General features: G+C 40.8%; 1 protein-coding gene across 5 annotated transcripts in view; it reads right to left on the bottom strand.

Moving 5' to 3' along the window:
* The window catches only part of gramd2aa (GRAM domain containing 2Aa), a 31,692-nt gene extending 6,212 nt beyond the window's left edge, over positions 1–25,480 (bottom strand). Inside the window, exons 1-8 of one of the 5 annotated variants that reach the window (XM_027281830.1) lie at positions 25,186–25,480; positions 15,483–15,590; positions 7,894–7,951; positions 5,841–6,165; positions 4,565–4,668; positions 3,992–4,090; positions 885–956; positions 715–771 (exon numbers count right to left, since the gene is read on the bottom strand). In XM_027281830.1, coding sequence (XP_027137631.1) covers positions 715–771; positions 885–956; positions 3,992–4,090; positions 4,565–4,668; positions 5,841–6,165; positions 7,894–7,951; positions 15,483–15,590; positions 25,186–25,325 — 963 coding nt within the window. In that variant the 5' untranslated portion in view covers positions 25,326–25,480. Of the gene's footprint in view, positions 1–714; positions 772–884; positions 957–3,991; positions 4,091–4,564; positions 4,669–5,840; positions 6,166–7,893; positions 7,952–15,482; positions 15,591–18,265; positions 18,433–22,730; positions 22,960–25,185 lie in introns of those variants that run through there. The other 4 variants (XM_019275775.2, XM_027281833.1, XM_027281832.1 and 1 more) reach the window with 4 other exon arrangements.
* Positions 25,481–25,990: the final 510 nt, after the last annotated feature.

Genomic DNA, 25,990 nt, shown 5'->3' with positions numbered 1-25,990 from the left:
TTCATTTATTGTGTATTTTGTCTCTTTATCTAGTGAACCATTGACTTTTTAGCATTTAAGTGTCCTTAATAAAGACATAAAATAATAATAATAATAATAATAATAATAAATAATAGTAATAATAATAATAATAATAATAATAAAGCGATTAGTTACCACTTATAAACCCTCTCTTAAGAGAAACTTGAGTAAACACTTGATGAATTAATAAATATGAATCGGGTGTATTAACACTTTCTGGATTTTTATTAAGCTTCATGAGGGAGCAGCTGGAACAAACACTCTTTTCTCTTCGAATACTGAGTCCAGATTAGAAAGTCATCAAGGACGAGCCTGTTAATACAACTTATTTATCCCTTAATACAAAAGCCGTTCTGTCGCAGAGTAACCTGCAGTGCACTCACTCACACACAAACACACACTCACACACACAAGGTGACTTCACTGAGCATAGCATTGATAGCATCTTGCCAACTCAGGGGATAACTCACTGCAAGGCTGCAGCCGCGACAGAATGATCTATTGATCCTGTCTGTGTAAGAAGGTAAGTCAGCCTTCAGGTCAGGCGGAGCTGTAACTGTGAGTTATCAGAGGGCCTTTAGGCCGACATGAAACATGACTGGGAAACATTTTAATGCCTGCGAATTACCAGATTTGGAAGTACCACCCACTTTGATCTGAAAGATTTTATGACGGTTTGTGAAAGACACTGACCAACGATAAAGTCGGCTCCTCCATGAACTGCTTCAAGCTCAGACTCTTCCCATTGACCTGGAGAAGGAAAGGAAACTTTAACTGACATGTACAGTACACCACATAGTACGTAGACTGAATGAACAGTATGCATGTACAGTATGTGTGTGTGCGTGTGTGTGTCCTCTAACCTGTAGGTGTGTGCAGATCCTGCGGAGGACGTCATACACACTGTCTCTTGATAGAAGAGATACAAATACATACTGAGGAAACAAGAAAGAGAAACAGTGACACTGTGCACTGAAGTTCCTTTAAACTATTCTGAAATTACCAATGCACATTTAGACATTTAAACATGGTGATGCAGCTGTTAAAGAAGTTTCTGTTGAACAACAAGGATGAGCGATATACTGAGACTTTCATTCATCACGAAAATTAGGTTAAAGATGAGAGATGTTAAACTTTGATGAGCCCCGTGGGGGAAACTGAATAAAGAAACAGATCAAGAAGATTTTCTATTTTACATCCTGCCTTTACAAATATCACAGACATGCATCTGAACCTCATCAGCGCCTACACAATACAGACTTATAACTCTCTCCTTATGATTTTCTTTAATACTTTTTAGTTTTTGGTTTTTGTGCAGATGAGATCTGTGGCGTTACATCCCAAAGATGAAAAATAAGAACGATAGGCAAAAAAAAAAGGAGGCACTCGTATAGATAATGGACCAGAAGAGTTCTAGATAGAAAGAATAAAAATATTAAAAGTCTCGATAGTTATAGCAATCCCATTTTTCCAAGTATTTATCCTCCTTTCTCTGTTTGTAGTCGAAGAGTGAAAGTTATTTTCTCCATTATGGGGATAGAGTCGATTATGCTAATAAGAAAGGCGATGGTAGGAGTGTTCCTCTGGGGCATTTTGTAATTGTTTATTTACTTGCAGCTATAAAAATCTTTAAAAGGTGTGAATCACTCTAACTGAGGCTTTAAGGAATATTTACAAGGTACGAAAAGATAAACGAGAAATCAGATTTCAGGTCTGGAGTAACTCTCTACTCATTTCTAATATGGAAGCAGTGCATTTAGAGACGTGTGTGAATATTTTTATTTGCAGCCGTACAACACATATAATAACACATAAGTGATTTAAAAGCTTTAATCTGGGTCAGGAAGAGGATGTTTTTTTTTTCTAATCATGTTTTATTCTTTCATGAAAATACGACAAATGACAGGTCGGTGCAGGACGGCTTACCCAAAAATCTCTCTGACCTGGACACATATCACTGAGTTTAAGTAGTTTTGAGTGTGTGTGTGTGTGTGTGTGTGTGTGTGTGTGTGTGTGTGTGTGTGTGTGTGTGTGTGTGTGTGTGTGTGTGTGCAGAGTCCAGTTGATTCTCTCGTGACAGTGTTAGTGGACATGTTGGTGAATGAACTGAAACATTACAAACAGAAGCTGAACTTTGTTGTTACAGAAACGAGCCGTGTACTTTTTTAACCTCAGACACTTTTTAGCAGTGTCATCGCACTGCACAGAGCAGACACACTCACAGAAGAAGACACACTGTATGAAGGACATGTGTAACGCATGTTTCCCTTTGTCCATATCTCTAACATGCTTTGACAAAGGTCTGCTGCTGTTGTTAACACGTAACCCTAAATAGAGAAAGACATCAACCCAGTCACTCTGTTTTTTTAAATTAATAATTAGTGTTTTGCATTGTGCTGCTTGATGAGGTATAATGTGCGGCTGCTGTACATACAGTGTTATACAGAGTCTATGGATGTTTGAGGATCACTTACAAACATGTGATATTTCTGATCCTTGTGACAACTGCCATGGCTCTGAGTAGTATGTGTGCTGTGGCAACAGTCTGCATGACGCTGATATACAGTATGTGCAGACTAGAAACGTGTAGGCAGAACAATCTGTAATCTGTTTCCTTGTTTTATGCAAAAAGATCGATGGTAAAAGCAAAAATGACACGACATTTCCTGAGAATGGTATGAAAACATGGCCTCTAAAAAATGTTTTTTTAGTTTGGTGTCAGAAATTGAAGCAAAATAGGCTTGAAAAATAAAATAGAAATAAAATTAGCACTTTAATTTAGCTCAGACGTTGACAGAAGTATCTTATTTCTCCTGCCAATGCTTCTGATATTTCTGTGTGCAACATTAAATACAGTCATTGTTTGTGCTTGCATACAGATTCAGGCATCTAAGAAGACATTCTGGGTTTGATTATCTTCAGCTCAGTCGCTCAGTAGTGGACAGACACTGTAGGTTAGCCAATGTTGTGTGGTAATGTTGGTCTGTTGGTTTGTTGGTCTGTTGGTTTGTCCACCTCTGAAACATCCACAACTAGTGAATCTGTTGCCATGACATTTTGTACAAACATAGTTTAGTTTAAATTGAGACGACATACAATATATTGCTGTTAATTTGCTACAGATATTCAAGGCCCCTAAGGGATGAATTTAATAATGCTGCTGATCCCCTGACTATTCATCCCACACCATCATTAGGTTATTACTTTTGCCTTTATTTGACAAGACAGCAGAAGACAGACAGGAAAGCAGGCAGAAAGATAGTGGGGATGACATGTAGCGAAGGACCACAGGACGGGACAAACCTGCGTTGTTGGATCAAGAACTCAGCCTTTTGTACACAGGGCAACCATGTACTAGTTGAGGCCACCCCCAAAATATAAATTATTTTGAATTTAAATATTAAACCTTTGCATGTTAACATGCTAGACTGTTGAACCTAAATATTGCCTCAAACATCAGCATGTAAGCATCAGCTCAAAATACTACTGTGCCTAGGTTGCAAACTCTGGCTTAAATTTGTGCACTTAGTATACTCATTTAATTCCCTCTTTTAAGTAAACTGTACCCTCAAATGATCAGTCTTGCATTCAAATGACTTAAATTTGTTTCTCTTTACTCTCTTGTGGAGGATGCATTGCAAAAAAAATATGTAAATCTAAAAGATGCCACCATTCGTCATGGGTATCTGTGGACAGTACAGGAGCTGAAAAGTACATTATGTCTTTGAAAAACAACCAGTGTGATGTGACAGGAAGCTAAGAAGTACATCTGAACATTGCCGTAATGGTGGAAAAAAGCCTTCTCTCTCTCGCTCTCTCTCTCTTAGTCTACCAGGCTGGGACACCACTCTGCTTCTATCTATAGCGTGGTGTTGTTTTTTCCATCACACCTCCTCCTGGAACATACAGCCACGCTTCTCTAATCAGCCTAAGTATTTTAATTCACGGTGACTGTGATGGAAGTGTTTACCTTCTGGCCGGTGTCTGTGGTGATAGCCAAGCCATTGGGCACGAGTCCCGCTGTTTTGTGCTTCTTCACCAGTCTTACAGAAACGACAGGGATAGCCACCTGAGGATGAAAATCACATTTATAAGGAGAGACACTCATTTGAGAAACTGTGTGATTTTCAGTAAACGGTGGCAGGGAAAGCACAGAAATAAACTGAGGAAAAGCTCCTTGAGAAAAATATCAGCAGTGGACATGAAACGTGTCTTGTTTCAGTCAGAATGTGAGGAATGCAGTCTGGATAAGAAGCTTATTGTCACTCAAACGTCAGGAGAGGTTTGGTTTCAAGGAAATGAAGGAAAGGGAACAATGCACAACATCAAAGAGAAAGTCACAACTCATGAATGTTCAAGGTTCAGTAAGTCTACCTGTTCTCGGTACATAGTTTGTACTTCACAGAGACGTTTTCTAAAGATCGTGACGCTGAAAGTCGACCCCGTAATCCTGACTGACTTTCAGTCAAATAATTTGTCAAGTCAGCTTGTCAGGCTGTCACTCGGTTCACTCGGTTCAAGTCTGTCTGTCAGTCATGTGTACCTTAATGTCCTTGCCAAAGAGGTTGGCATAGAAACACAGCCAGTTTCTGGAAATGTAGAGGCGACCTTGTAGAAGTATATCTCTGAGAAGTGCACAGGAGTACACTGAGAACAGAAGAGACGAAAACACTTTCAACAATCGTAAACTCAATAAAGAAAAACATACAGAGTTATTAAAACATTATCCAGCATCATTAGTTTTATTGTCATCAGTTGCACGTAGCGTCAAAGTCTACGGTTGAACTGTGGAAACAGAGGAGTTGATGCTGTGCAGGAGAGAGTTGGTCATCCTGAAATCTGACAGTTTACGTGTTTCTGAGCTTAACCAGATGGCAGAACTGAAGCATGAAGAATCAAAGTTGAACACAGCCAAGACGTCCACTTCAGACGAACACAAAGCAGAAAAGAAATGGTAACTACCATTCAGAGCATTTGTTATATGGGACTTTTGGTATGCAGTGGTATGTTAAAGATGCAGTACTGGCAGATTATAGGTGCTCATAGCCTCTAGTATTTTGGATGTATGTTTTTAGTGTTTCCACCACACTTTTACTATCATCTGGTTGTAAACTTTAAAACTATGAAGTACTGTGGCACATCATCTCCTTAATCAGCCTTTATGTTAAGAAAAACTCAATCTTTCCTAAAATACTGCTAAACAATATGAATAAATATAAATGTGTAAGTGTAGAAGCCATCCTAACATTGAATCACATTTATGGCACATTTAAGGACTAATTATTGATTATTTTGCTGACAAATAAGTTATTTAGCTTTTATAGTGTCTGAAAATTGTCAAAATGCTCAAATGTTTCCATCTTAAAACTGATTAATTTGCAGACAAACAGTCCCAAACTCCAAAGCATGTTGAATTTATGATGATATAAAACAGAAAAGTGATAAATCCTCCCAACAGAAAGGCTGAGACACGAGAACTTTGGATTGATTTTGCTCGATAAGTCACCTTATGACTGATCAGCTATCAAGATTCATGGAGGTTTATTCCTGCTGATTCACTAACTGTTTACTCGACTGATCATTTCAGCTCCAGACCACATTGATACATTTTAATAAAATGCTAATATCAATCTCATATTTACTCAGCAGCTTACTCGGCAGAGTACAATTACAAATAGGCTGAGAGGATTAGAAGAATAAGTGCATAACAAGCAAATTATAGTGAAGCTGAAGCATGACATGTCCAAGAATATTAACAGGTTGATTAATAAAAGATAAAACACAGTCTTAAAGCTCCTTGTGGTTAAAAAACACAGTACCTTTCATGAGGATCTCATCCTTGGGCACGCACTGGAACAGTTTGTGGTACTGCGAGTTGTACTTGCTGACAGTCTGTGCAGAGGGACAGGGCAGAGTCATGAGCAGCTCCTTGGTGGACCGGCCTGCCTGCACAGCACCAGCAGCAGCACCACCAGCAGCACCGGCCACTCCGCCACCACCACCACCACCGGCTCCGGTCGCCGCAGACACCACCCTCTCCCTCAAAGGACGCGAGCTCTGCACCAGGCTCAGCACGTTGGCACCGTACACACACACACACTCGCGCACATCCAAGGCCTGGAGCAAGCTGCTGCAAGACACACACTGTTCCCCCTGTCGCCGGTCAGTATACTGGGCCCGAGATGGACGACTAGCTCTAGTCTACATGCAAACACACACTTGGCTCTAATGTGTACACACACACACACACAAACACAAACACACACACATACACACTACTACAGAGTTACAACAGCAGCGCCTCAGTTTACAGGCACCGAGCTCTTTCTCAGAAACTACAAGGCTCTCTTTCTCTGTCTCAAATACACCTCCAGTGACTCTACACTTTGCAGCACCCAGCTGACACCCTCCCTCTCTCCTTCTCCCTGCTTCACACACATACACACACTCTGCCCTTCATCATCCTGAGCTGAAAAAAAAAAAAACCCTCCTCCTGCACACACAGGTACTCTTCACTTCAAGCCTCTCTCTGCCTTTGCCTCTATCTGTCAGTGTCTCCTCCTGTCTGTAGTGTCACATTGAAAGTCACTTTTCAGAGCAAATCATACTTTCTTTTTTTCTTCTTCTCTGAACACACAAGAGGTTTCATTCATTCCCGGCTCTCCTCCCCTTCACAGCTCAAACTCACCTCCGGCTCTAAATATCTCCAGACGATCTTTCCCTATTTATCCTGTCCTGTCCTGTATCTTGTCTGTCTCTTCTTTCGCCTTGTATCTGCTCACTTTGCTATTGTCTGCTGTTGCTGTTTTTGTCTTTCTATTAATAGCTCACGCTACAGCAGCTCCCGTCCTTGGGAATATGGCGCTTACAGTAAGTTACAGTAATGCAGGGGGCTCGATTACCGCAGGGGGAAAGCCCAGCCTTCATGTTTTAGCTGTTTCATTTATTCATGTGCTGGCTGAATTCATAGGCAAAAGGTGACGTCTGTGGTGTGAGTGCGTTGGCTCATATCAAGGCTGAAATTGTAAAATGTCTGGAGGACACTGGCCAAGATTGCAGTAAGTATATTTTTGCTCAGGTGTAAAATTAGTTTTTAAAATGTGGGACAATTTTAAAGTCAGATGTAGCGCAGCGAGGAAAAAGTCTCAGCTATCAGTGTACAAAAAGGAGCGTAACCTCGTGATGATAGTATATTGATTTATATAGATTTTGTATATATATTTGTATATGAATGCGAGCTTTGATATCCTTAATTCATTTTTACTATGTATTGTATTCTAGGTGTGGTCCCCAGGAAGATTAGCCTCTTACCATGGCATAAGCTAATGGGAATCCTTTACATAAACAGATAAACAAATAATAAAGTAGTAATAATAAATAAAGTAGGCATCGGGTTGCAGGCAGATATTGATGAGAGCCTTGAAATGCAGTACCAGTCAAAAGTTTGGACACATCTTCTCATTCAATGGTTAAGATTTTAAAACTATGAAAGAACACATATGGAATTAAGTGGTAATAAAAAAAAGTAAACAAAACAGAATGTGTTTTATATTATAGAGAAGTAGCCATAATTTGCTTTGATGACAGACCATCAAATTATATAATGAAACTGACTCTGCCCCCAGGAAAGGAAGACCAAGAATTTACGCTGCTGCAGAGATACCAGCCTCAGAAATCATCAATTAACGACACCTCAGAGAGGAAAGAAAAACTATTGAATAAGAAGGTGCATCCAAACTTTAGAGGTATGTCTTTAAGTCAAGCAATTATAAAATAAACTATCTAAACTATCTCCACAAGCACTGTTCTAACAGGAGGTGCAATAGAGGATAAACATTTAGGTGAAAAATAATTGGTTAGACTAACACTCACCGAGCCCCGATAACATTTCTTCACATCTTCATAAGACAGATCTTCAATCAGGTGAAACCTGCGACGGAAGGAAAAATACACTTAGAAATAAAATAACACTTCTTCTTCCTGTGTGTGTGTTTACCAAGTGGTAACCTCCATGGCTGTGAAGTGAAGCAATGAGTGAAGCACCAACAACTGCAGTTCCACAAACGACCTCTTGAGGCTGGCTACAGAACCAGTCAGTCTCCATAAGTCCCCATGTTCCAATGCCCAACTTCACAGCAGAAATAAACATGTTTACAGCCTGGTACAAAAAACAGTTTTGGTCTTTATAGCTAATTTCCCCGTTCATGACAACTGTGAGTCTGAATTTTTATACAACTCACCCGTTCAAATTATATTAAGACAGATTGTGAGCTTCAAAATGGTTTGTCGGAAACCTACAGGATGTCACGCATACACTGTCCAGTCTAAATAATAACAAAATATACCGTGCATCTCAATGTGTTACAATAAACAACAAAGTGCAACTTTATATATATGTATTCTCACAAACACATTTGAAAGCCTTCGTCTGGTCAGCATGATGAATAAAAGTTAGCTTGTGTGCGTGTATACAATATGTGTGTATCTGTGTACATAATAAATAATCCCAGCTGGGTCAAAGCTTCCACATGACGAGTTAATCATCAGTGTGTGCATAACTGCAGGGAGACGAAGGCTGTCGCAAAACAACATAATCAAAGATAAATATTGAGTTGTTTAAAAACAAATAACGACCGAGCCGGGAGATTATCCGTGTTTTCCTTTTTATAGTCAGGCTACATGAACACACACACACACACACACACACACACACACACACACTGGCATCAAGCTCGCCTCAGGAGGAATAGTCAGAGCAGTGCAGCAGATGTCACAGCATGATACCCACATCTAATGCTAATGCAGGCCGAACCACCCAGCAGATACAAATACAGAATAATCAGCCCTTTAAGGAAAATGTCATTGAAATAAACTGCTGTCCCAGTTTGGATGCTTTAAAGAAGAAGACATGCGTGCAACAATGAAGTCTGAAAGGCGAGATGTTTTTGAGGGATTATTTCCTGACACACTTCCCTTTCTTCCTGTATCTCTCTGTGAGTGCTGCTGCAGGTGATTGACAGCGAGCAGCGCTGCTATCAAGGCGCTCAGTGATAAAACAGAAGCTCTGGCAAAAAACTAAATTGCCGTTTCATGTTTGCCGTGATGGATTATCCCGCTCTGTGGAAGCCATTGTTCAAACTGTGCAACAGAGAAACGCATCAAGCGGAGGGAGGAAAGTGAGCCTTGATATCTTCAATCCAACAGAGTCCAGCAAGAATAATGTGAAGGAGACAGGAAGACATTTGACAAACCCATCGGCATGAATATTTTAGAAAGAAGTACTTTTACCTTAGTACTGTACTTAAGCACTATTTTGAGGTACTTTACTGTACTTCTATTTTATGATACTTAGATTAAGACAATTAGCTCTACCCTGACAACATTGAAACCCTGCTTACATGTACTCATAAGTGAATCAGAGATAATTCCAGTATCTATGACCGTACATTTCCTACCTTTACTTCAATAATATTTTGAATGTAGGACTTTTTCATTGTGGTATTACGCTATGTAAAATATTTCAGTACTTCTTCCACCACTGCTTTTAATGCAATAGGGCTAACTAGCTCTACTCTGCAATACAATAACAATGCTGTCTTCAGTTCCATGTCTACGCTATGAATCATCAGCTGGTGAGATAGCTGATGTTCTGCATGGCAAATGCAACTATAGCTTAGAAAAATTACCATCTCCTTTTAAAATGAGTCAGCTGGAAACAGTAAAGCAGCGGTATGTAGGATTAATAACATACTCCACCTTTAAAAAGTCAGTCAGCCTTTTCAACCAACTCTGATAACTCTAGAAATCAGATAGCTGCTTTTCTTTACTTCTGTCTGCAATCAAAGACACGCTCTTTTTAAAATGACTAAGAATTTTACTGGTAAATCTGCTGTTATTGTCATCTTACCCTCAGTATGTGAGGCAAGAATAAGCTCAATAGCAACAGTAACTACAGGAAGACAGAGCTTAATGATCTTGAAAAGCCTTACAAGCTGTAAACAGGTCTGTTAAAGGTCTAGTGTGTGAGATTTCAGGAGGCTTTATTTGCCAAATATGACAAAAAAGTGGAATATATTATACATAACAAGTGTATAATCATGTCATGTTTCTACAGAAGCCCAGAATGGACAAACTAAACACTGACTATAGATTTTGTGTTTTCTTTTATGTGATTCACAGCTACCAAAGTTTCTCCAACACACTGGGAACAGGAGGGTGAAGCGAGGAAGTTGCAATCACCAACCACACTGCTAGCTGTGACTAAATCGTACACACTGGAACTTTAAAACTTTCCGCTCATGCAAACGCAGTACGTGAAAAATAGAAAAATCATTTCCAATATTTAATCTTCGCTAGTTTCTCCAGAATATTATTAAATGAAAATGTAATTCTCAGCATGGCTGCACTGAGATCCAGCCGGGACATCATGACGTAAAGGCACCACATTTGTATTCTGCTCGATCGGTGTCCTCACATACAGCAAGGTGCCATTATGTTAAAATACCCGTCACTGTTGACTTTATAGCAGCAGGACTGTCAGTGTCAGAGACTCTCCTCCGGGTAAGAAGATAGTGTGACCTCTGTCCCCGAACAACTCTCCCTGGCTCTGCTGCTGCTGCTTCCTTCCATGTCACTCTTCCTCTCATGGGAGTGTAGATGAAAGTCTGAACACCGGGGTGTCTGACATGATGACACCAGGATAATTGTGTCAGGGAAAATGCTGATTTCTGCGCTATCTGCATCAGTTGTGAGAAAGCTGCTAAAGATACGATTAGCACTATCTGGACAGGAGAGTTTCTACTGTCACAGTCAGTCCCCGCTCCGCCTACTCCAGTCTCCTAGTTTCCTGCCTTGTGTCTGTCATGCCCCTAATCACCTGTGCATTTAAACCCTTTGTTTCCCCTTCCCCAGTGCCAGACTGTTAGTGTACCATGTGTCCCACTTTCCAGCGTTTCTCTAGTGTGCTTTCCGGTTTCGACCCTTGCCTGTTTTTGGACCCTGCTTTTGCCTTAGTCCTTTGGATTGTTTGCCTGTCTTACCTGACTGAACTCCCGTGTACCGAACCTCTGTGATTAAAAACCGGTTACCTCCTGTATCTGCCTCCTGAGTCCTGCAGTTGAGTCCTGTGTCCGTGCCTTGTAATATCCACCACATGTAAATATTAATACATGATATTATAACCTGCAAACATTAGACACAGCTAAACTATATGCATACAAGGCTTTGAGAAATCGATCTCCACTCAAGGTCTAACTTAAAATAGCTTTATGACATGTCTTCATCAGAGGCTCAGTTGTCATGGTGCCGGATCTGTTGACAGGGGCTAGTTCACTTGTTGTTGTGATTTAATCTCGGGATTTAATTTGACTTGTGACTTCTTGGCAAAAAGTTGTAGGATCCTGGAAGTGCTTTGAATGAAAACATTACAACAAACAACAAATCTTTCTCTGTGGTGACAACAGAGCAAACTCCAGTGTGCTGATGGTTGAAAGCTCCTTAAAAAGCTAACATATGGTCCAAAAAGCAACATAGTGAAACTTTTCTCCAATGAAACATCTGATTTAAAATCATGGTGCTACACTGCCTTGTAATCAGGTGAATGGTGTCTCTGTCACTTGGACGTCTGTTCTCACACAATGTAACTTTGTGCTCTGGGTATTTTATGGAGAAAATGTTTTTAGGTTCTGCTCCGCCTCAACTCTCTGTGATTTACAGAGTTTCCTGATGGACAGTGAAGTAAACTGCTGCCAACTGTAGCTGCTGTTAGCTCACTTTGTTAGCTCACCTAGCTATGAGTTCAGAGCACCGAGGAGTGGTAGTGTTTGTACCACGGGTGTTTTGAACCACTGGGAAGAAGAAGAGGAGGTTTTCAGGCCCAGGGTGTCGTGGGGTAATGCTGACGGGGAGTGGAGCCAGCATCGTGCCCGAACAGGAGCTGGGCAAGCTTGCAATGTAACTGTGCTCTCAGCAGCCTCTATGGACATAATGACAGAGGCGAAAAGTCTGAAGAGGACGTTGATGGAGGAAGCTAAGAAGAGAAAATGAGGCCAAGCCAACAGACAAGTAAATCAGTGACTTTCAGTCGTTGGCAAGAGCTTTGTGAAATAAAAGGCTGAAAGACAGACGCTGAGCTGGGCTTCTTGCTGTTGGACTAGTAAGTGATATTAGCTGGCTGCTGTATTATGTTGTTGCACTTGATGTTTGGATGTTTTTGATCATAAATGATGTAATCGGAACAAAGTATTGCACTCTGAAACTGGGGGAGTTAAATCACAAAAATACAAACTTCTATGTAGCGTTTCTTTAAGTTGGGATTGACCATTTTTTCCACGGTCAAGAGTGAACGTTCATGTTTAACATACGGCTGACTGACATAATGGCAGTAAACATTAGGGAGAAATTCTTCCACGGCTGATGTATTGGATTGGATTGTTGTTATTCTGCCCATCCGGCCACTGTGTGTGGCTTCATTGTGCCCAGCTGTAATATGACTCTATATGTCTTCAAGCATTAGGTCGTTCATTTTTATGCCTCTATTGTTACACTACTATCATCTCCTACTTCATTTACACCAACAGAGAGCGAGAGAGAGAAAGAGATCTGCAACTCAGGCTGGAAAAACACCCAGGCAGGGTTAAAGTGTCAGAGATCAGAGCAGGTTGACAGATGCTATGGCTGCCTGCTGAGTGTATGCATGTGTGTTGTATAAGAGCAGGATGAGGCTGTTTACAGTAGTGCAGCTGCGACGGCGATGCCAGCTCTCCTGCCGGATTTGCTGGACAGCTTCACGACAAAGTGATGCTGCATCCCCTTCACTTGACATCACACATTATCTTCAAAACACCAGCAAGAAAATCCACCTTGGACTCCTCCAACACCTCCAAAAATAGCAAAAAAATAATCTGTTCCTTGCTGTTACAGCTAAAAATGAGAATTTTCTTTATCCTATTCATTTAGTTTTTCCACTAGAACATCATATTTTGGGGTATTTACTCCCTACACTACAAAATGGATGTTACATGAGGAAAAATACAAGGTATACACAATTTCAGTGCAGGATATTGAATAATTGATCTATAAGCAAAATCAGTAACAGCCGATTCAGATCAGAGGAGTCAAAAGCTCACCTCCGTTTAACCTTTCCAACATTTAATTATTGCACGTCCTATCCCTTTCCTCATTATACTTACCCTCCTAGAAGAGAAAACCCATTATCTCGTGACCATGTTATGAACAATAGTGCATGTGTGCTTCTCTGCCTGCTGGTTGCTGCCTATAAATAGGATCCACAGTGGCGCTGCACTCCCAGGTGGGGAGAGGAGAGTGATTATTAAAAACACAGGCGGCTCTGTGGGGACTGTGGGCTCTGTAGTCCTCATTCCTCGCTCTCCATCTGTCTCTTATACAATATATCCAGATCTCAATCAATACTGCTGGTAGTTACATCCAGGTGAGGAAGAAAAAAACAGCTACAGGCAAATCCCACATCACAATCCCGTGAATGCGGTGTGTCAAGGTAAAGGGTGTACACAAGGTCGTGCTGGGATGACACAAGGAAATGATGGACAGCTGGTGAAGCTTCAGTAAAACGTCACTTGAGGTTTATCTTGGATATCATTCAGAGGGTTCAGTAATGAATTCACAGGCTCGGGAGGAACTACCAGGTGAAGTAAAAACATAAAAATCACTAAAGCAGCTTGACAGCAGCAAAAATAAGTTGGTTTTCCAGGTGGATCACATCGTGTACATGTAGTATAACAAGGTGTAATAACCCAAAAATCCTCACAAAGCAACAACAACTGTGGTCTGGAAATCAAACAAAACCCGTGTTTTAGCTTATACGCCAGGAGCGAAGTGTGTGTGTGTGTGGTTATATGTATGCGCATGTGCCTTTGTCAGAGTATCTCAGTGCCCTTGGCTGTGAGGCTGAATAGTGAAACTAATTACAAGCTCAAAGAATCCTAAATTGAATCCTAAATTAGAAAGCGAACACCTCCCATCGGTGGCCAGTGTAGAAGTGGACTCCCAGTCAATAATTTAGCTAGAGGAGAAGAAAATGGGACTGAGAGTGCCGACAGAGGTGGATAGAGTCACAATGAGACAAAGTATCCACACAAAAAACGGCAGGAATGATGAGAGAAAGTACAGAAACTTTCAAGCGGGTTCTTGAGTTTAGACTTTGTAAAGAAACAGTACACTTCTGTTATTTGATCACCTCCGTGTACAGCCAATCAACATACAAACAGCAGACATTAAGGGTTCATTCAGACAGGATCAAATGTGTCTGTTTGTGCTGAACGTAACCACTGAGAAACAATCAGACTTTATCGAGGCCGGGCACTCCTGCACTCTCAATCACTGTCTATGTCTCTCAACCAGTGCTCTCTCTCACCCTCTCTCTGAAACCATCGGACACAAACCAAATTAAACTTCTTTGTGTCACTATGATGCAGTGTAAATTTTGAGCCAGGCACAGATTTGGAAGCCGGCCATAGTTATGTATATTATATTCCACATATGACATATTCAGTAAATGGAGACACACCTTTAAATATTGTGTATAAATAAAAACGAATGTCGAAACCCTAAATTTGAAAACCGAGTACCTTCCCAATAAACAAATATCTGAATGAATATTGCAGAGATGTAATTCAAAATCAATCTTTGTGTGTCTTGGCTGTGTAAACACTCAACTGTTTGCCAACTAATCCGCCATAACAACTTGGTGAAAGTATATTTGTTGGCTTGTTTTGATGTTTTCCCGCCGTGCCGTGGCCATAAATGAATTAAAGCAGCTCACTCAATACTCGTGTAAACAACGCGAACTATTGCACGCAGCAACAGGAGGACTGTTGAGGTGAGTTTGGCGCTGGGAGAGGATAAAAGTTGCACGCACTGCTTACTGGGTGCTGCAAGTTCAAGACTGACATGTGCATAAAGCGTTTAAGTCCCTCCCATTCACTGAGTGAACTAACACACATCACGCTTCAGTGCTAAATCCCATCCCAGTACAGATTCTCCAGGATTACACTGCTGCTCCTGCCTCAAATCCTTCTTATATAACACTCAAACACACCGCACATTCTGTCTGCAGACACACCCACGATCAAAACCAGTACAGAAAAATATGTTGAAATTAATGAAAACACTGTTAAAAATTTCAAATCACATGTCTTCTCTCTGCAAAGCAAAAACGTCCTTTGTAAATCTCTGTTTGTGGTCTCTTTGTGTCCGTGCGTGCGTGTGTCTGACCATTGTTTGACATCAAATACAGCTGAAATAAAAGCAGAAAATAAGTACTGTGAAAATAAATCTCCTAGGGCTGTAACCCATGACCATGCACAGGATACAGATGGTGTGTTAGGTGGAGGGGGGAAAGAGCACAGAAAGACAACAAGTGTTGCAGAAGAGCATGTGTGTGTGTGTGTGTGTGTGTGTGTGTGTGTGTGTGTGAGATTTGCCTGAAGTGGCCGTGTGCGTCGTCGTCGTGCTTGGAGGGGTCCAGGTCCTGTGTCGAGAGCAGGCCTGTTTCTTCGCTCTGCTCCTGCTGCTCAGTCATGCTCCTGGCCCTAAAACACACAAACACACAGCTCTACGTTAACAGCAGGCATCGCTCCGCTGGACGTTCATGTAATGTTTGTTTTTAGCTTCAAAGAGAGAGACAGAGAGAGAGAGAGGTCTTCTCAAAAGGTTTATGGGGCAAACAAGTGGACTCTGTCTTCAAAAATCAACACGGCGGGGTGATGCAACGTTTAAAGTCTGATTCTGCTGGTTTACACTACGTTAAAAAGCTGCACTCAGCAATATGAAGCTGCGTTCCTGTGCTTGTGTAAATGAGGTCAGTGTCTCCTCGCACCCAGATGTCTACAAAGAAATAGAGCACCTCAGAGGTTGCGCAGATGGCTGACCTGATGTGCCGCTGTGAGCTGACTCAAACATATTTTAAAATACACTCTGAAACATTTCAGCACCAAACATATCTTGAAATTACAGATACAAAAAGAAGAAGAAACCAAGGGTAAGATGAGGGGATGTTTACTTCCCGTGGGTGGTGAGTGACTGACAACAAGTAGAGCAACACACTTGTATGAAAACACTCCAAATCACAGCATTGCACCGCGTTGGATTATGTGGCTCAGGTCGTTTTAAGGGCTTACTGAAGTTGTTTTGAGTACAGTTTGAAATGGATGGCAGTAAATGTTTTCCTGTTGGAGGGGAAAAAAACAAGCCCAGCAACCTCCTCGTTTACAGCGAGGCCTCAAAAGCAACGGAAAACCAGATGAGTGATCTTGATCACTCGACTAGACTGCATAACCCTTCGCAAAGCACTGCCGGTCATGTTTCAAATGTGCTCTATTGAACTGGATGTTCAAACACAGTTATATAAAAATGGATATTGTTACAATGCTTTTTTAGACAACTGAATTGTCAAGGTTTAAGCCTTGTTATCCTTTATGCTTTTAGCCATTACCTTTAGCTAACTATGTCAACAGTTTATTTAACATGACCACTGACTATAAGAGAACAATAACAGAACATGAAGACATTATACAGCAGGCGAGAGAAAGGCCCGTTTGAATAAATAGGTTTTGAGCTGCCTCATAAAAGCTAAAATAGACGAGGAGGAAGAGCCAAAGACACGATCACCTTTAGTTCTCAGTCATGGTCAGAAGATCTAAGTGACCATGCAGGGCTCTGTATGTGCCAACAAGTACTATACTACGAATCCTAGACTTGATGGGAAGCCAGCGTAAAGCAGAAAATATGGGAGTGATGTGAGCCTTTTATATCTGCAGATGCTGCAGATCCTCTTCCACAAAGTCCACCATGTTTCCACCATAGCCCAGAGAGTGCAAGCCACACACTGGCTCTAGAAAGGGACTATTTCTGTAGTATAGTTACTCCTACATGCTTGGAAGGGCAGCAATTCAGGCGCTGTGGTGAATTGCCGTACGGCTAACCGAAGGTGTGTGGCTGGACTGCTTGGAGTGATATTTATCCATTTGGGTTAAACATAACTGCTGTGAAACAATTGGAAAATAACTTTTTATTTCGCTGATTAACCGTCTTTCTCGAGGCTGGTGCTCACTCACTCTCATTCACTGTATATGTTTCTCGATCAGAGCTCACCCTCTCTCAAACCAAATTAAACTTCTTCGTGTCTCTATTTTGCTCAGATTTAGAAGCTGGGTACATGAAATAAACAAAGCCAGAACACAACAGGTAGAGTATCAGAGTTTAGACATTTCAGCACAAAACACGCTACCCTCACTAAAATGAATGAGTGACGGATTCTGTCTGAATGTGCCCTAACGAACTGTTTATTTACCACCATCATTTTAGCTATCTGTAGGAGCCACATGTGTGTATATTTTGATTTAACCACTAGGAGGACTTTTGTTTTTTTGTGTTGTGCTAATTACTGATGGGCACCAGGTGTTTTAGTCTACGTTGGTAGGCGACGGGAACAGACGATTCTTACTTGAAAGTGTTATTCTTGTTTTAATGGAAAATGTGCCAAGAAAACCGCATCATCTACTGAGTTTGGAGTTCAGTCACTACACTTACAACTTCAGTAATTAACTGTCTCACATTCTCTGCTCCCTTGATAGCTATTTTCCACACACTCTTAATTGCCACCAATGACGTTCATGTGTTAAAGCTGTGTCAGGTCAGTGCATGTACTGTGCAGTCAGCCTAGCTGTATCACAGCTGGTAGCTTATCTGTGAATACACCAACACACCAATTTGTAATCCAATTTTTGTTTTCTTCCTCAACAATATGTTGGTATATGCATTTATTCATTATTCAGATCCCCATTAGCTTCCAAAAAAAGTGGCCGCTAGTGTTCCTGGGGTCCACACAAAAACAACAACAACAATTTAAAGTCTCACAGTGTGAATAAAGTCGAGGAACTGCGATATAACCAAATATAAATAAGTGAAACAAAAACCTATAATAGTGACAAAAACACAGTGTCACCTAGTGTAACCCAATAAACAACAAAATAAACATATATATATAAACTACTAATATCCTTACCATCCTGGCAACAGCAGAAATACCCCTCCTTAGTTTGGGATCTATATAACTAAGAATAATAAAGCTGCTGTTATCCTATAAATGCCCTGCAGTGTTGTCATGAAGCGACACAGCTACAGGAAAGCTTTCAACAATCTGTTGTGTTTCTCCCTCTCTAAATCTCTCTCTTTCTTTCTCACATACACAAACACAAACACCCACCTGCCCTGTGCCATATTTTCCTCTGGGAGAGGGGAAGTCGTTACCACCTGCCCTGGTATAATTACAGGTGCTGATGGAAATAGGCCCCCGCATGCAGTTTCCAATGTATTATCTCTAATTGGCCAGAAGCTTCATGTCAGCCGCTGACCTGTTCAAACAACAGGGGCTTCCTGGTCCTTGAGGCTTTACATCTGACAGGTTATCTGTGATCACAGGGGGGGTGAATAGGAGGTGAAGAGCCTATTGTAAGACATAAATAAAGGGTTTGTGTGGTCTTTTCACCTAAAGCCTGAGGTTAAAGGATTCAGGAGGGGTATCTGATCCCAGATGTGGGTCTAAGGCCACAATGGAGCCTTGTGGTGCTGTTGCAGTTCACTTTAAACAATGTTCAGCAGGGGTGCTCGTAGCCGTGCTTGGCTATTCTTTGTGAGGAAATGGTTTGGTTGGAGTATTTTGATAAAAACAAAATCATTAAAATAAATTGTTACTTATAGAATTCTCTAAAATTGGTCAACTTTGGCAAATAAAGACATCCTTAACATAAAATATTAGGCTGGATTTTCTGTAAAACATTTTTCATGAGTAATAAGCAAGCGGCAACCTCCATGGCTGTGAAGAGAAGCCAATGTCAAAAGCTGCAGTTCCTAAAACGTACACTTGAGGCTGGCTACAGAATGAGTCAATTTCCATAAGTCCCCATATTAAAATGACTTCACAGCAGAAATAAACATGTTTACAGCCTGGTACAAAAAACTGTTTTGGTCTCTGTAGCTAATTTCCCCGTTCATGACTGTACTGAGGGTGAATTTATATATAACTGACAGCTTAAATTATATTAAGGCTTAACGTTATGCAGAATTAACGGTGTGGACACTTTGATTGACAGGTGGGTGCTGTTACAGATGGCTTGTTTAAGTACCCGGGCGTCATTGAGCCCACCTTGGTGGCAGCCAGAGCCAAGGATTTTGGACATTTGGGTGACGTCACGCCTACGCCGTCCATTCTTTCTACTGTCAGTGGTGATAAGTCAATACATTTGGACAAAGCATATTTCTGAATGAAATCTGAAGTGTTTTATGCAAAGCTGTTTTTACATGTGGGAAGCTTTCGAGGACCATACCAGTAGCACTGCACGTTATGCAAATCATCTACATATATTTACATAACTGCCGGCTCTTTTTTAAAAGCATAAAACGACTTTTGAGATTCATTTCCTGCCTTCCAGACAGCTACTGGTTCATTTTCATATGAAAACCAGTTTGCAGAGATGCAAAACCTTTATGAGAGAGTCTGACACATTATTTTTAGTTTAGGTACTGAAAAACAAAACAGTCTTTATACCCTTTGACCTGGACAGCTGTGAATTCTTTGACACCACACTGTGTCCAGGTCTGACGGCTCAGGGAACAGACTTTGGACGGCTCTATGGTTTCACAAGCTTTGCTAAAAACTTTATGAAACACACACTGACCCTGGTGTCCCCAGTCACTGACACAAACATTCTCTGTTTTGCCATGAAGATGTTTAGTTTTCCAAGTTTGCAGGAAGTTAAACTAAACAAATGCTCAAAAATAAAGAATAAATATTAACACAACCTCTGTATTGTTTGAACTTGAACCACTTGAAATACGTTATTTAAATTTTAGTCTTCCTGCTGATCTGAAACAGAGAAAACCAGATTGACACATGTCTAAGGTAAATAAGCAGTTTAAAATACATTCAGGAAAGAGCCTGATGAGCCCCCTCACTGTATTACTAAACAAACTACTGCTTTTTACGGGTCCTTTCTGCATTTAGCTGGAAACTGTTCAGAAAACACCAGTCCCAACTAGGCAAATGTAACTCTTGTTTTCTGGGTGCACCGACCATCACATCCAACGTCATCACCAAACAAGGACAACAGTATTGGATCATTCTGCAGAAACCTGGATTACATTTAGGGGCATTGTTTTTACGTCCTGTTTAGTCTTATTTTCTTTAAACTCACAGGTAGAAGGGGATAATTTAGCATGTCCAGTTGTGGGTATTGCTCAGAGAGGAGATACTGTTTGAGGAGCTGGAGGTCTTCAGGAGCTTCTTGACGGTAGAGATGGGCAGCCCTGATCTGATAGGAGCTGGTAGGATGTTCCACCAACAGGGGAACAACAGACGATAAAAGTTTGGATTGTCCTGAGCGTACGGGTGGCAGAGCCAGTTTAAGTCAGTGCAGAACCGGAGACTTCTTTCTGAAAACCAGGAGGAGTTCCCTTTATACACTACAAACTAAAACCAGAGTCTTGAACTGGATGCGAGCTGCAGTGTAAACACTTGAGGTGGATAGCTACAGTGGTCTGATGGTCAAAGCTTTTTCTATTTCCGCAAACAGAAATGATGATTAACCTGTCCAAACACACAGCAGACACAAGTTTGGCCTTATAGCAACACTACCCACATGTATGACCCAGGTCAGTAGATGGTAAACTACAAAATGAACTTCCTTGATGCCCCCTGCTCTTCTGTTGGATCTGTCCTGCTCTAGTCAAAAGCCTCTCCTCCTCCTCCTCCATGTCCTTTTTCTTCTTCATCTCAGGAGACAAACACTTTGTGCTGTCACAAGACATGCCCCAATCCAATAAACTGTAATCTTGTTAAGGTTTTTCCACTGGGATTGTTGAGGAGTCACTGCACTCTCTCTGCCTCCAGTTACTCATCTCCCTGTAGCCCTGTGCCATTTAGCTGTTGTTGTTGTTGCTTGATTATTTTTACTTTCACAGTCTTCAGTATATTTCTGAGGATAAGCGCTTCTATATCTGTTACAAGTGTTATACCACATCCTGTATGCATAAAGTACAAGCTAGTGAAGGTAACTAACAGCCAATGACTTTACCTAAATGTGCTGCGGCAAATGAGCTAAAAGAAACATTAATGTAGGACTCTTTTTGTATAGGATTGTCTTGGCAGACAGACCGCTTTGTTTACGGTGAGTTTGTAGAGGTAGAGCTTTAATTTACCTGAAAAGCTGAAGGTGGGTTTGTCTAAGAGAAAATTAAGAAAGACATCCAAAATAAGTGCCATAGATATTTAACACCTACACTAGACATCATTTTAGAGTTTTGTGCATCTTAACTCAACGGTGTGATGCAGGATACACAGAGTATACCTGCTTTATTTTCCAGTATGCACTGACTATACCCACCTCTAAATCCCACATTGTTCATCAGTGTTCTGCGAGCTGATTTTAATTTTCTAGGATGGTGAAAATATATGTGTAATTATGCATAATCATATAATTGCCTCATAAGGTTTTTGGGCCAGCGTTTGTTGCAAAATCTGCACCTCTTCTGTGGCTCGTGTTGATTTCAAAATGATCCCTGAAGCGAAATAGCAGAAGTAAAGTGACAATGTGCAAACGCTACAGAGTGAGCTAAACTTGCAAGAATAGCCTTACACGTCACAAAGGTTGTTTATCCCCAAAACTGGGGTGTATGCCTGCTTCTCCAGAGGCCGTTACACCACTGCCCTTGTTGCTGTTGTTGTGTATTATCTTTATTTGGTCTTTCACACAGACACAGACAGTCTGTGAAGCCGCAAACAGCCTTTGGACTCTGCACTCTGCACTGCTTGAGACTTTCTGAAATAACCTCCCCATTGTGCAAGCACCTCAAAACAGCCTTTGATGACACAAGTGTGGCACAAGGCTCCAAATGTTCCTCTCACCGAAAGAGACTATTTGGAGCACAATAATAACACTGTTCAGTGTGAAATCCAGACGGGATTTCACAGAGTTCAGAACAAGGAAAATACATAGTTTCATAGAGTGTAAATCATTTATGCATACACCTTCTTTTGGGAAGTAGCAGGTCCTGTTTAATTTAAGTAATGTCACAGACTCGTGCAAGGTATAAGACAGAAAGCAATACATGGCTTCAAGTCATCAGGCTTTACTCATATTTTCAATCACTTTAAACATACCTAGATGAACACTTTATTCCTGAAATGTATGTGTATCTATAACACTTGTCTTTTTTAATAAACGTTGCCAGTTTTTACTCTGAGAAAAGGGCGTTAAGCTTGTCAAAAGAAGCCCGGAAATTAAGCAATTTTCCTCAAAATAAAAGCGGGAATTAATTCACATTTAGAAACAACACATATAGTCTAGATTAGTGCAAAAGGAAATTGGTGGATGTTAAATTTCACATATAACATAATTAATTTCCGCCTCTATTGTGATTTTGATTTAAAAAATAATCACTGGCATATATCCTATACCACTCTCTGCGTTCATGAATTTCAGCATGCACCTTCATAATACTAATATTTGGTGTTAATATATTACTACACCTCACCTACTACATTTTTTTTTAAAAAACATATCCTGCTGTTTTGTCAATTAACACCCAGATAGCATCATCGGTGCTTTTATTTTGAAAGTCCTAGCGGAAGCCCACCGGTTCCTGCAGGTAACTTAACGGTGAACGGCTCCTACCTGTAGCTTCACGGGCAGCCGCGACTTTTTTTCCGCCGTGTTGTCGCCTCGTAGCTCCGGTGAACTCCTCAGCTCTGCTTTGCATTTCTCGGTTAAATCATTTTAATTAAGTTATCGACGAAAATAAATAAATAATAAATAAATAAATAAACTTAAGCACGGATCATTAAAGTCGTGCTGAGCTCGTGTTGACGGAGCTGGAACCGCCTCACAAGTGTGTGTCCTGCATGTGTTCGTGTGTGTGTTCATGTGTGTGTGTGTGTGTGAGGTGGGTTGAGCTTACCTATAGCCCAGTGTGGGCTGTGTGTACACACACACACACACACACACACACACACACACACACACACTTCCAGGGGATTACACAGCAGCTATTTACTCAAGTACAAATCTGAGGTACTTATACTCAGTATTTAGATATTTTACTTAAGTAAAGGTAGCAATGTTATACTACAGAAATACACTTACTAGTTTACTAGTCCTGCATTTAAAAATGTAAAAAGTACTATTAGTATTAAAATACACTACATAAGTGAGTAATTTGCTATTTAACACCCCCCAGTTTCAGACTGCAATACCACTGACATAAATATTTACAGTTGTACACGTGTATTTCTGTTCTGTTTATATTACTTATGATTAGAAATTGCACAAGCCAGCTGATAAGAAGCCCAGCTTGGCGTTTTTTAAAATTATTTTTAATTTCACAAAGCTCTCCCCAGCGACTAAAAGTCAGTCCCAGATTTACTCTCATTCAAAGGCTTCCAGCTCGATCACTCTTTTCTCCTCTGTCATTACGTCCATAGACGCTGCTGAGCTAAGTTACATTGCTCACTTGCCCAGCTCCTGTTCTGGCACAACCCTGTCAGCATTTATCCTGTGCCCCGCGACTGAAAACTTTCTCCCCTGGTGCTCTGAGCTCATAGCCTGGCTTACGAACTGATCTGAACATTTGGCTAACAGCAGCTACGGTTCACAGCAGTTTACTTCACTGTCCATCAGGAAACTCTGTGAATCACAGAGAGTTGATGCGGATCATAAAATAGCGGTGCAGAAACTCTTATGTATAAAGATTAAACAGTGTGGCTTTAAAGTAGCAAAAGTAAAAGTACTGATAGGACAGAATGCCCTATGTAAGAGTACTATTTATTACATTATTGGATAAGTATTGATGCATTAACATCACTTTAATGTTGCAGGTAGTAAAGGCGGAGCTAATTTCAACTATATAACTATATAACATATATACTATATTATTTATATATGACGTAGTATCTTAATTCATAATAATAAGGCATACTTTATTTGTTGATATATATAATAAATAATATTTTGTATTATAATCTGAATCTGCAAAGTCACTAGTAACTAAAATTGCCAAATAAATGTTTCCCCTCTGACGTGGAGTGAAGTAACATTAAATGAAAATACTGCAAAACTGTAGTTAAGTACTTTTCTTGTGCAAACGTCTTCTCCTTTACTTGAGTATTTTCCATTTTATGCTACTGCACTACATTTTGCTAGTTACTTTGCAGATTCATAATAATAATAATATAAGTAACCTAATAAATTATAATATAAATAAAATATATATTATTCTCATCAAAAGTCCTTCCATATATTCTGTAAATTCTCTTTTCATATTATTTAAAATGTTATTATTGATGCATTTATGTGGTTAGGTGGAGCTAATTTTAACTAATGAATATACTGTTATACAGTTTAATTTATAATGCATCACATGTTTTACATGTAAAAACTTGATCTGAGATGTAACTACAGCTGTAGATAAATGCAGAGAAATGAAGAGTACTGAGTTTTCCTCTGAGATAGTGTAGAAGAGTAGAAGTGTAACTTTGCTACACTGCATCACTGGGTGTGTGTGTGTGTGTAACCGAATGTTGTCACTGTAGACTGAACAAACAATAATGTATAAAGCTGCAGTCCTCTCTGCAGTACCAGTACTAAGAATCCCTCCTCTCTCGGTATACAGAGCTGTTCACAACATTCAGCAAATCCTCCAGCATCAGTCGTCTGTCATGTTAAAGAGCGTCCAGGCTCTCAGCTGAAGAGACAGAAGCACTTTTTCAAGGAGGCTGTTATACTCAGGATGAGATTCAGTATGTGCACGGTGCTCGTGTGACTTAATCACAGTCCAAACGCTGCTACAGAGGTGGATTATATTCAGCAGTAAGCAACATCTTAATCATAAACCTGTGTCCAAGCTGCAGGTGTAGAGAAGACGTCTATTTACTGCTGACTAAAGAGTAAAATATCTTTGTATTTTACAAGTTACTTCTCCGTCCTAGTTCCAACACCTCTCTCTTACTCTCTACATCTCCTCCTCTGTGATTGGCTCAGATGCAATCAGTGCCATTAACTGAGCCTGGAGTCAACTTGTCAGCCTCAACTCATGACAAGTATTCAGTGCACTTCCTGTGTGGTATTGACTGACCTGACTCTGCTGGCTGCTATCCTCTGACTGCAGTTACCATGAGGGTGGCGGTAGTGGGGGAGCTGGTAATATCTGTCCTGGCCTGGGGCCTCGTCGGCGGGCAGGGCCTTAGGGCTGGCTGCGTAGATAGTGCATCCCATGAACACCTCCTGGAAGTCACCCTCAGTGTCCTACAGCGAGCAGAGAAGAGCCGTCCTCAAGGTATCCTTCCTCAGAGCGGCCTGTCCCGTCCTGATGCCAGCCAGCTGCTCTGTGCAAAAGCCATTGGCTCAGCACATTGCTATCTTAACCCCTCCTTCCCATCTGAATCTCTCCTCCAGCCAACCTCGTTCTCCCTCTCTCTCTCCCTCTCTCTTCCTCCCTCCCTCCCTCCCTCTCTCCCTGTCTCCTGCCCTCCTCCCTCTGCCGAGCTCAGACCATAGAGGATAATCAGATTTCACATTTACACTCAACAAAATCATCCCCGGCGTAATCACTCGCTGTCACTGAAGTTGCATTATGCTAATGCACAGAGCGGACTCTCAGTTCAGGAGCATTAAGGGCAGTTAAAAATACCCTAACTGACTGATAGGAGTGAGTGGCACAGCAGGCAGTAGATAAAGTTTGAACAGTGTGCATGTTAAGTGATGTACTGAAGAGAGTGAACAGCTCATAGGAGGTCGGACAGGCTGCAAGGGTCGCAACGAATGATCATTTTATTTTAGTGAGCCTATGATGAAAGATGAAATTGCTTTATTTGTCTGATCAACAGTCCAAAACTCAGAGATACTCAGATTTAATTTATACACAGCACAGCTGGAAAAAA

Source organism: Larimichthys crocea, chromosome VIII (genome assembly GCF_000972845.2).
Source record: "Larimichthys crocea isolate SSNF chromosome VIII, L_crocea_2.0, whole genome shotgun sequence".
Taxonomy (NCBI): domain Eukaryota; kingdom Metazoa; phylum Chordata; class Actinopteri; family Sciaenidae; genus Larimichthys; species Larimichthys crocea.
Note: the sequence above shows the minus strand (reverse complement) of the source record. Positions and strands in the feature narration are given on the sequence as shown.